Source organism: Cydia strobilella, chromosome 16 (assembly GCF_947568885.1).
Source record: "Cydia strobilella chromosome 16, ilCydStro3.1, whole genome shotgun sequence".
Classification (NCBI taxonomy): domain Eukaryota; kingdom Metazoa; phylum Arthropoda; class Insecta; order Lepidoptera; family Tortricidae; genus Cydia; species Cydia strobilella.
Genome location: NC_086056.1, coordinates 9,816,636 through 9,829,011, shown reverse-complemented (window position 1 = coordinate 9,829,011; position 12,376 = coordinate 9,816,636). Strand labels below are relative to the sequence as shown.

At 38.2% G+C, this 12,376-nt stretch overlaps 2 protein-coding genes across 2 annotated transcripts; one reads left to right on the top strand and one right to left on the bottom strand.

Moving 5' to 3' along the window:
- The first annotated feature begins 678 nt into the window (after positions 1 to 678).
- Positions 679 to 4,452, top strand: LOC134748121 (protein farnesyltransferase subunit beta). Its single transcript, XM_063682820.1, has 5 exons — positions 679 to 777; positions 1,097 to 1,237; positions 2,210 to 3,023; positions 3,206 to 3,314; positions 3,777 to 4,452. The coding sequence occupies exons 2-5, from the start codon at positions 1,139 to 1,141 to the stop codon at positions 3,988 to 3,990; spliced, it is 1,236 nt and encodes a 411-aa protein (XP_063538890.1). The 5' UTR covers positions 679 to 777; positions 1,097 to 1,138; the 3' UTR covers positions 3,991 to 4,452.
- A 5,258-nt stretch (positions 4,453 to 9,710) lies between these two features.
- On the bottom strand, positions 9,711 to 12,037 carry LOC134748304 (cysteine protease ATG4D). Its single transcript, XM_063683055.1, has one exon. It carries the CDS (start codon positions 11,851 to 11,853, stop codon positions 10,441 to 10,443), a length of 1,413 nt encoding a protein of 470 aa, XP_063539125.1. The 5' UTR covers positions 11,854 to 12,037; the 3' UTR covers positions 9,711 to 10,440.
- Positions 12,038 to 12,376: the final 339 nt, after the last annotated feature.

Here is a 12,376-nt window from a genome sequence, read left to right as displayed (position 1 = left end):
AATCAAGATCAAGTGCGGGTAGTTCACAAAACCCGCGCAGCAAGAAAATGTTGATACAATGAGGGCTATCGTTTTTTTGCTCAGTTGGCACCTCTGTTGATGGTGGTCCAAAAGACTAAAGAACAGCTGTCAGTCATTGAAGTGACAAGTGACATTTGACATTTCGAACTATGGAAAAGACCACCATCTACACTAGCGCCCCTAGCGGCGAATTCATAGGCGTTAGCCCTCATTCCTCGCCAGTCTGCCTGTGACCACGAACGTAACGTCACGTTCGAAACATCAGGCCATAAATAAACGTAAGTTTGTACGCGATTAAGTCCCGTGTTAGTTTTAAAATTATGAGTGAAAATCGAGTTAGTTTAAATCAGTATAAAGATAAGTCTTATTGCGATTCCTATAAGAGGAAAGAGAAAATTGTGCCACGCTTTGTCCTTATCACCGACCGGGTGGCATCATAGGTAGGAGGCGATGGCAAAATACCGAAATTTATAAGAGTAAAAGAGAAAAAATCCAATGCTGCCCAAATTTTATATGAATATTCTTTCTCACCCCCGGTCGCTCGGTGGCGCGTCTATATACTTGTATATACTATGTCTATGGTGGTCCATGTTCATGCCTGTCAAATATGTCAATACATGAATGAATTCTATATTCTATTCTATGATATGATTATGATTAAAACCAAGTTTTGAATTAATGGTGTACAATTTTGTAAGGTATTTGGGTTTACTTGAGTAAACAACGTATTTAGAACAATTTGTGTGAATAAACGAGGTAATTTACTTTTAGATACTGTAAGTACGTGTCTATCGCGTAATTATTTAAGTTTGTATTCATTGTAAAGGTTATAAAACAAAGGTTACAATCAACCTATAATAAGCAGACACCTGAGCTGAGATCTATATGCAGAGGTGTCTGCATTTAGAATACAATAAATAGATCGCTGGCTAATTAGGGTAGTAATAGTAATCCAAGCTGCTAGCCAGAATAAACTTTATAAATGTATACAGCTAGAATCTAGATTATGCTTTGGCGTTGTTATATTTGATAGTATTGTAAATTTATTAGTGTACATGTCTAATTTTACTTTTAGGTAGGTTAGGATAATTCTCTCCTTAGTGTTTTCAATTCAAAGATGAACAAAAAACTGGAAAATGAGATTCGGTGCTATGCCAACATTTCTGCAGAAGCTTATAATACTGAGAAAGTAGTCACGGATACAGCCACAGATCAGGTAAACAATGCATAATTATTTATTTGCTTCTTTTGTTTTATCTAATATGGAGTCAGTACTTACATATTCTGTTGAAATGATAAAGTAAAATACAGTAAAATGTGCCTACTTTGCTTCAAATATTCATGATTTAATTTAATTTTAAACATATTGTTAGGAATGGTAGATTATTTTATTTACGTATGTATGGCATAATTAAGGTGTAAGGTATGTTGACATATAAGCAGATTAAAAACCTAGACCATCACTACTATCATGTTGTTACACATAAATGAGGTTGTGATATATCTTTCATTAATAAAAACCGGCCAAGTGCGAATGTATTTTTTATGTGAAACGTGAGTGAAACATTTTTAAAAAACCTGTAGGGGTCGGATTAAAAACTAAGTAATTAAATCCGACTCACGCTTGACTGGACATTTGTAATAGGTTTTCCTGTGATCTATAGGTAAAGATCTATTTTGCGTATTTTTTTCAAAATTTTAGACCCAGTAGATTCAGAGATAAAAAGGGGGGAATGGTCATTTTTTTGCCTATTTTCTTGAATAACTTCTAAACTGTTTCTCCTAATATTATAAAAAATATATATTTGACATTCTCACAATGAGCTCTTTCATTTGATATGTGACACAATATAGTTTGAAAAACTTCATTTTTTAATTTTCACATTTACATGAAATAAAGCACCAGATAATTATTAGAAAAACAGATAGCAGTTATTTTTAAACACAAGTTTTATTTAATAAATCGGATAGAAATACAAATAGTAAGTAGGTGAGTTGACCGTGACGTCATTGTGTAATGTTTCGTATGAATTTATATTAGCAAATCGTTTTGACAGTTCTAAAAAAGAAACTGATTTGACTAGTAGAAGAATACCCTATTAAATGAATTAAATTACATGTAAATCAATTGAATTTAACTAAATAACTTGTAAACAAATTAATTTGACACATTTAATTGTGTTTTTAGTTGGAGGTTGAAGCTACAGTATTAAAAATATTTAGACAATTTGAAAAGGAAGCATCCATTGATCCTGATCTGCCAATACTTAATAAACGGGTTCACAGTAAGCAATTAAAAACTTGGTTGAAGGCATTACCAAAAGGTTATGAGTGCTTGGATGCCAGCAGACCATGGCTTGTGTACTGGATTTTGCATGCACTGTGGATCTTAGATGACATGCCCGACACAGAGACATTATCTAGTGCTGTGGACTTTCTCGCTCATTGCCAACACGAGGAGGGGGGCTATGGAGGTGGCCCAGGACAATATCCACATTTAGGAACCACTTATGCAGCTGTAAACGCCTTAGCCATAATAGGGACAGATGAAGCATACGATTCAATAGACCGCAGCTCTTTACAAAAGTTTTTATGGACTCTTCGAGATGTTGATGGCTCCTTTGCTCTACACAAAGGAGGCGAACAAGACATAAGGGGAGCGTATTGTGCAGTAAGCGTTGCTAAAATGACAAATACGTACACAGATCTCTTATTTGACAAGACAGCAGAGTGGATAGTTAGTTGCCAAACTTATGAAGGAGGTTTTGGCGGATGTCCAGGCATGGAGGCACATGGCGGATATGCTTTCTGTGGGATCGCATCTCTGGCGTTACTAAACCGGCCAAAGCTATGTGACATAGATGCACTCCTGAGGTGGTGTGTAAATCGTCAGATGCGGCTAGAGGGTGGCTTTCAGGGACGGACTAATAAACTTGTTGATGGCTGTTATTCATTTTGGCAAGGTGCTGCTTTTCCCATAATCAGTGCAATCTTAGCGCAAGGTAATATTAAATAGTAATTAATATTAAATTACAAGATATACAATTGCAATTGCAGTTTGTAGGCACAATGTGGAGATCCTATGTAATTACATATTGTAAATAGTTTTAAGACCTCTGTAACCCATATTGACTAATAAATTATCAATTGCCTGAGGTAGTTAATGTTTCGTCCTTTTTTGCAGAAGACAAAGAACTGATAGAAACGTGTTTATTCAATCAAGGTGCCTTACAAGAATACATCATTGTTTGCTGTCAAGCCAACGATGGAGGCCTAATAGATAAGCCTGGCAAGTGAGTGACGTGAATTGTTAACATGCCTTTGTTATTGATACTGTCTAGTCATATACTGGGCACGATAGCCGAATTGTTTGTGCAAATATAGTATGTTAGCGGATGTGTTAAATACTGGCTTAGTCAGTCATAACAGAGCAAATAAAATAAACACTGAATTCGAACCCGAACATCAAGCAACTAACTGAAGCACTACTTTAGTTAATCACAGTACTTATGCTATCATACTAACATTTTACCTGTAACATATGTATACATAATTATCTTCATGTCTGAATTTGATACTCTGTAGTAATTTATTTGTGGATGAGATTATCTCAAGGCCATGTCCGTATCTCAGGAGGTCTATGCTCAGCAAAATGATAACGATGATGATTTGATTGCCCTCACTCAGGGGTGAATGTCAAAACGTGAGATGGAGGTATACCAAATACCGCATGTCAGCGTGTAATTCGGTTTCAGAGCGCGCGACATCTACCACACGTGCTACACGCTGTCAGGGCTGTCGATGGCGCAGCACGGCACGGGCGCCGGCGACCCGTTCGTGGTGGGCTCCCCGCGCAACGAGCTCAACCGCGTGCACCCCCTGCACAACGTGGCGCCGCACCTCGTCTACAACGCAGTGCACTACTTCATCAGGCATCCGCCGCCGGTCAAGGATTTCAGGAAAAACTAGCTTGATTTAGGTCTTCAATTATTGACGCACTGCTTTGCACAATTACGTGTGATGCGTGCGTCACAACAAATAGTAAAAATAATAGGACGCTAGTAACTTTTGGATAATTAAACATCTAACAGTTCGATTTCGGTAACCACTAGTAAAAATTACTGGTCCTTCGAACCGGATAATATAGGTACGGGTACGGATTAATCAACTGGTCCCTGGAGCTGACATTAGTTTTTAGGGAAAAATGTATCTTTTCATATACATTCTCCGGGCATTGAACTTTACAAAGTTATGGATGTTATTGTAGGTATAGGTAGATATGGTCCTTCGAAAGGGATTATGTAAAAGAAATCAAGACACCTTCTGGAAATCGGAGGCATGTTATGTAATATCATAACATAACAAAACTTCCGTGAGACATAGACATATTAAATATATTAATAACGGGTCACTCACGTGTTTTAAGTCGAAAACGCTCGACATGTTTCACTCCGTACCGAGGAGCGTCATCAGGTGCTTGCGTCGACGGTGACGGACCGGCGCAGACTGCGGGCCGCAGCCCTCCGCGAGTCCGCGCCCGATGACGGCGGAGTGAAACATGTCGAGCGTTTTCGACTTAAAACACGTGAGTGACCCGTTATTAATATATTTAATATATCATAACATTTTTCTTAACCAAACCTAAACAAACCTGAAGGACTTATTTTCCAGTAGCTACACTTTTACTTTATTTTATTTACTAGATTATACCTTGCATGGCGTGTATTTTATTGAACGAATAAAATAAAGCCCTTAAGTTTTATCAGTAGAACCAGTGTGTGACCAAAAACGAAAATGCCAGAACAAAAAAAACCGTTAAAGCTTAAATCCGGCGTTTCCGACTGTACAATAATTGCATCCTGCAAAAGTGAATCGTAAAACGCTCTTAGGTAATTCATACCTTTTATGTTGTATGTATATACATTATATTATTATATAAGTATATTCATGTGAGCGTTTTACTGAGATTTAACTATACGTGGGGCATAGCGGGCATACTGAAAGTTTCAGGAATGTGATTAGTAAGACTACGTAAAGCCTGACCAGTAATATATGATCATTGTCAAGAGGGCGCTGTTCTTTCTCATGTACGGGGTGACAGTTTAGTATAGCATGAAAAAATTAGTCCCAGTGAAATTCCGCAACATGGCGCTTGATCATTCCTGGTCAGGCTTTATATTTATATAATATGACCATGCAGCCAGCCGGGCCAGCACATGATTAGCGCCACAGTATCTCGCCGCGAGATAGACTAGTTAGTAAAAGACGGGTAGTCTATCTCGCGGCGAGATACTGTCGCGCCAATCATGTGCTACGAGTAAGGAGCAATTAAACATTTAATGTCTTTTCACGGACTTTGAGTATATCCTACGTATCTACTTATTTCAATTTACTTGTAAGCGAATATTGATTTATTTATGTACAGTCAGCATCAGAGATATTGGAGCGTTCAAGGTGCTCAAAAATATCTGAACACTCACTCTAACTCCTTGAAAATAAAGGCGTGTTCACAGGGCCGGATTTCCGCCTAGGCCCACAAGACCTGGACCTAGGGGGTCAGGCAACCTAGCGATGGTTCTGAAATGGAGAAGGGGCCCTAAATTTCAAATGCCTAAGGGGTCCTTTATCTTTAAATCCGGGCCTGCGTGTTCAGATATTTGTGAGCACATTGGCCGCACCGATATATCTGATGGCGACTGTATAAGTTTGGGGGCGTTCAAATATTACGTAACGCAATTTCAGGGGGGAGGGGATCTTGTAAAACGTTACGATGCGTTACAGGGGCGGAAGGGGGGGGGGGGGGGGGTTGGAACAAGGCGTTACGTACCAATGATTTTTTTAAATTAATTAAAATACATACTTATAATCACGCCTATTTCCCGGAGGGGTAGGCAGAGACCACGAATTCCCATTTGCTATGATCCTGACGTATACCCTCTTTCGCTTCCTTCATGCGCTTTCATAACATTCCTCATACACGCTCGCTCATTTATTCTATTTTATGATAATGATCACTTGGGTTGGGTGTTACGTAACTTTTAGGTAGGGGGAGGGAGGGTACACGAAAACGTTACGGCGTGTTACCAGGGGTGGAGGGGGGTTAAAAATCTACGAAAATTGCGTTGCGTAATATTTGAACGCCCCCTTTAGTATAGTAATACCTGAAAAAAAAACAGGACTTTTATTTGTTGGGATGCCATTTTGGATTGGATAAATTCTACTTTGCTTCTTTTTGACATGGAGTGCTATTTTAACCGCCAAATAATTCCAATCCCAGTAAAGCGTAGTAATAGTAATATCGTTTATTGCAAACCATGGTACAATACAATAGAGGTTAAAATGGAAAAAGCGTACCAACATATTACGTACCTCTTACGAACTATTACGGATTGACGATCGCGAGTATTCTTCCCACATTTGGGTATACTAAGTACAAATTTTTAGGGTCCCGTACCCAAAGGGTAAAAACGGGACCCTATTACTAAGACTCCGCTGTCCGTCTGTCTGTCACCAGACTGAATCTCATGAACCGTGATTGCTAGACAGTTGAAATTTTCACAGATGATGTATTTCTGTTGCCGCTATAACAACAAATACTAAAAACGTCGACCTTTCTGGCCTAGTGGGTAGTGAGGTAGTGACCCTGGCTATGAAGCCGATGGTCTTGGGTTCGAACTTCGAATCCCGGTAAGGGCATTTATTTGTGTGTTTTCTATGTATTTATATATTATATATATCGTTGTCTGAGTACCCATAACCCAAGCCTCCTTGGGCTTGCCGTGGGACTTGGTCAATCTGTGTAAGAATGTCCTATAATATTACATAAAAACAGAATAAAATAAATATTTAAGTGGGGCTCCCATACAACAAACGTGATTTTTTATGACGTTTTTTGCGTAATGGTACGGAACCCTTCGTGCGCGAGTCCAACTCGCACTTTGCCGGTTTTTTCTCTTCAAATAGCTTTGCGTGATTCTATTTACATATACCTACCTAAATATGCACCTACCGATAAATTACGCAATCAACTTGATTGCTTCAACATAAGTATCGTCAAGATAGAATATAAGACGATTGTGCACTTTAGGTGTGATAGATAGATAGATAAACCATTTATTCGTTTGCCACAATACACACATATTAAAACAGAAGAAACACAGGAGATACAAAAAAGCAACATTAAGATAAAAAACAAAACTTTAAAAAAATAAACCGTAGAATTGCTGTGTGCGTTGCAGCAAAACAAAAGGGTTCTTGCTCAGTTATACACTCCGCTCTTTCGAGCGAAGCACTGGTAATTCTGCTAGAACCCAGGTCACTAACAGACTATCAATGTAGAAATTATAATGTTATAATAGTAATGAATAATTGGCCTATTTCTAATAAAATTGCCATTATAATGTCTGAATAGAATAGAATAGATGTGTCGTAGGGATGTATAGGTGTGGTGAGTGTTGGTACGTATGTGTAGTATTAACAAATACAGCTGTAGTGAACGTCCTACAGACTACATCCGGTAATCTGTAACTAAGTACCCGTACGGAATTCCTAAGTTTTGTTTATTTAAAAGGTGTTTTTTGAAATGAAACGAATGATTTTTTGTTTTAAGGCATCTTAATGGTGGAGGGATATTATTCCAGCACTTAGTTGCCAGATACCGGAAGCAGCCAGTAAAAGCGACAGATTTGTGCGGGTGCGTTTCTAAAAGGCAACGCCTGGTGGATCTGGTACCGTGTCTTTTGTGAAAGGAGGAAATGTGTATTTTTGAGTGCAGATATTCAGGTTTTTTATCATTCATGACACTAAACAAAAGACTTGCAAGGTGTAGGTGTCTGCGAGACGACATATTGAGTATAGAGGCCTTATTTAAATGTAGCGTTATGTGACTCCTAGGCGGGATTGAATAACAAAAACGGTAGCAGGCATACTGTACTCATTGTATAAGACGACGAGTTTTCTCTAGTAGACGTGGCCCATACACTATGTCTCCATAATTCAGTTTGGAGACAATAAGTGATTCACATAGAATCATACGTGCTTCCTCAGTTAAGAGGTTTCGAATTTGGTATAAAACCTTCAGGCGAAAAAACAAGATTTGACCAACTCACTTACATGTTTTTCGAACCGCAATTGGCTGTCAATAACGAGCCCTAGGTTTCTGGCCTCCTCCACGCGTTCTATTAACGAACCTCCTATACTTATTTTAGGGTCAATATCCAGAATTTTAGATTTTTGTGCTTTGGAACCTAATATCATGAATTTAGATTTTAGAGGATTTAGCAATAATCCATTTTTATCAGCCCAAGTGGATATGCTTTCCAGATCTTCATTTATTTTGTCAATTGCCTGGGCTAGATCACTAGGACGGGTCGAAAAGTACAGTTGGACGTCATCCGCGTACAGGTGGTATTTGCAGTATTTAATACTTTTTATTATGTCTGCGCTGTAAATAATAAATAGCAATGGTCCAAGTATGGAACCCTGGGGGACTCCCCGGGTTAAAGGCTTGGCGTCAGAGACTGTTAAGGTACCATTGTCTCTTATAATTTTGACAGACTGTGTTCGTCCGTCAAGATAACTCTTGAACCAAGCCAATGACATGAGGTAAGTCCACAGATATAAGAAGTAAGATTTATAACGGAGCATAATTTCAATGTGTATCGCTGTCTCCAACTGTCCCCCACCACATCATTGAGGGTGTGGCCAGACAACCAACTCACGCGCTGTGATTGACCAAACCGCGCGGTGTAAGAGATGAGAGCGGCGACGCTAGAGGGATGACAAGTCGATAAAGTTACAGACTGTAACTTACAGTTGTCGATGTTTTATGTTCTGAATTTTCAATGTTTTAGTTAAAAATACAAATACTATACTGCATTGCCATAATCGAATTGGACAGACTGCTATAATTATGTAAACATGATCTTATTGTTTTGACATTAAAACTTTTATTTATTTTATGTAATAAATGTTATTGCCCTTGACTTCCTTGCTGAAATAAAACAAATGATAATGCAGTTCTTATAGTAGATAAATAAACTAAAGTAGGTAAGACGTTGTGTTGAGAAATTTAACATTGGTACTTAAATCCGGTTTATGATAAATTCATAAAATTGGAATGATACTGGAACTGATATTGCAATGGTACTTACTACTATCGTGTATCCCTCTACCTAAAAGTTACGTAACAAACACCCAAGTGACAATTTTTATCTAAGTCACAATTATGTTCAGCAAAGATTTTATGATTAAAATTGAAGAAATGAGCTAGCGTGTATATTATAATTTTATTAAATTAAAAAAAAAAAACATTGTTACGTAACGCCTTGTTCCAACCTCCCCCTCCCACCCCTGTAACGCATCGTAACGTTTTATAAGACCCCCCCCCCCCAAATTACGTTACGTAATATTTGAACGCCCTCATTAATGTGACTTGGTTTGCTGGTACTCAGTGCGCGCTTTCTCTTTGTTCCATGCTGGTACTTAATGCAACCGTTTCGTAAAAAAAGTTCGGTGTTCGGGCCATCAGGTCCTTAATAAAATGTTTGTTACATTAATTTCTACGATAATTGACGGTACCTAGGTCAAGATCCATAGGTAAATTGAAAAATGGTGGAATGTATTTTTATAACGTGTGTAGACAAATGTATAGTGCACCAGTTTTATTTGTATTAAAAACAATAAACATCTTCGCAACTGTTATATTTGTTTTGTTGTCATAATATTACATGTTTTGTATTGGATTTATAGCTAGTGAGTTGGTAATGGTAAATAAATCATGATATCAACTTTACAGTCCAGCTGAACAAATTAGTCAAACTAAGTTTAAGTCTAACATAGGAAGAAACTGTTTTTTCAATTTTTTTGGTCTTTTCTATTACATTTGGATACTGTTTCACACTGCACTATCCAGAATGATAGGGTTATACATTTAACATTACCAGTTTTACTATCTATTGCATAGCAGCCTCTATTCCAAGATTTTATACTTATCATAGCTTTATATTGATTTGTATAAAACCATATACTTTTTAGCAATATTAGTTATAAAAAAGTAAAACCCTAGTATTTAGGTAACTGTTCCTTGAAATGCATGAAAGTCTTAGTGGAAAATGAAATATAATATTTTGATAAGAAAGTTTTAAGTACATAAATTCTGTTATTTACCAGAAATGTTCCTCTGATAAGCACATGTGTGTTGACCTTGTGTATCACTAATCATGTTATGTACACTCAAGTGAGCATGAACATATCTTACAGCACACTGATATAATTACAATAAACATAATAACATCAATAAATTAACTTAAAAAAAACCTAACAAATAATGCAGTACCCAATAAAATGATCTACTTTAAAATAACTGATATACACAATAATTGCAATCATATTTGGTATAACTAATACAATACAACTATACTAAACTAAAACAAATTCCTCTGACTCAATGTCTGTATCACTATCATTGATGCTGGGGGTCACCCAGTTCTGCTCTGATTCATAAATTGAGTATCTTATGTTTGGGGGGTTCATGACTGAACTACGGGAGCCCAGGTGTATTGAAAATATTGGGTATTCATTGTTTGATGACACACCCTGAGGGATGAGAAAAGATTTGATTATGTTTATATATGTCTCAAAGTCATGCTCAGTAGCAAGGTAAAATCCAATACAGCATGAGGGATCCATTTTACTAATAGGCATCTTTCTTGGAGAATGGCAGTGGAAGGACTGCAAGGCAAAGTTGGGCTGCCAAACATCAACCATCTCTTGACAGTAATGTGGATCTAAATGAATTAATCTATCATCTTGATAGCCAACAAAGTAAAGTGAATGCTTAGGCCGCCCACCAATAATCCCAATACAAAAGTCCAGAGTTAAGAGGGAAGTCAGGCAGGGTCCATAAATAGGATTTAACTTATCAGTGCCTAACTTGACAGGCACCAGTAGTATCAGGGACTTCCAGCTTCCGCTGGGCAGCTTGCATAAATCTTGTATATCTTTGATATACACAGTAGAGTCTTGAGCAACATAAACTTCTAAGGAATCAAATTCATAGTTTTCTTTAGAAGCAGCGGTAAGTACTGCCTGCAAGCAGTGGGCGACAGAAGCTGGTCCGTACCAATCTCCGGGCTTCTTCCCCAAGTTTTCCCCTAACTTTACCATCTGGTGGATGGAGAGGGGACTGTTCACTGATGACTTATCTCCAAACCATTTTATTATCATTCGATGAAGGCACTCTTCTTGAAATTCTCTTGCATTTTGAATAGGCTTTTCAGGGGTCCAGCGCCAAGTTCTTCCAAGGAAATGGCATACTAGTGCTTGTGCTAGTAACATTTGTCCACTCCTCAACATGCAGCCCCACCCACAGTCGGTGGTGAATGAAGAGCCCAACATTGTAGGAAACTCTCTTCGGTAGGTCATCCACATTTTACTAACAAAATCAGACTTGAATCCTTCAATTCCTTCACCATATATTTGTTCCATGGGTTGAAGTGGTGTGGCTTCCATACCAATCTCTGTAGAGGACTCTAAGGAACCGGTTGGGCTCAACTTTCGATGATAGCACCGTCCCAAGAGCCATACTGGTGATTCTTTTGAAAAACTAGTCTTCAATTTTACAGTCCAACCGAACTTTACGTTGTTCCACATAGACAGCAATCTGGATTCAACTTTCCCTTTAAGATCTTGCAAGTCGTCAGTTTCACGTCCATTTTGATGAGTGGGTGCAGGTGGAGCAGTAGCGGCTCTCATTGGAGTGCTGTTGGGAACACCATTATCCGAAGCTAAGTGTAGTTGGGAGCTCTGGGCGATGTTATTAGCACGGTTCATTATGTACCATACAGATGTTCAAATTTCAATAACATGCCGAGGGAAATGCATTCCTTGAAGCCAAATTCTTGACCCACATCCAGGAAACATTTCGTTGCTTTGTGACTAATCTTTCAAAACGGCTACTCCTATTTTACGTGCAAGCAAAACGAAGTTTTTCTTTCCTTTAGTTACAAATGTCATTTTGACAGCACGATGTGACAGGACAGTAGGGACGTAGATGGGACGTAGGGAGGGACAGTAGTAACGCGTTTGAGTTACAGATAAACCGACTCATTTATTTTTACATTACATTTCATCGAATGTGAAAGCATAATTATCGATTCATCGATAGAAACTATAGAAAGCACAGAATATTATTGAGATTATCATGTTGACTGTCGAAATGGGGGGAGGGGGGGGCAGATGACTGAACGAGATGCAATTATGGAACTTTCAGTAGGAGAAGCGGAGAAAGCGCTATTATTCTTTGTCCTTGTCACAGTCTCACTTTTTTTTATTCCCCAACGTAATACACTACCGC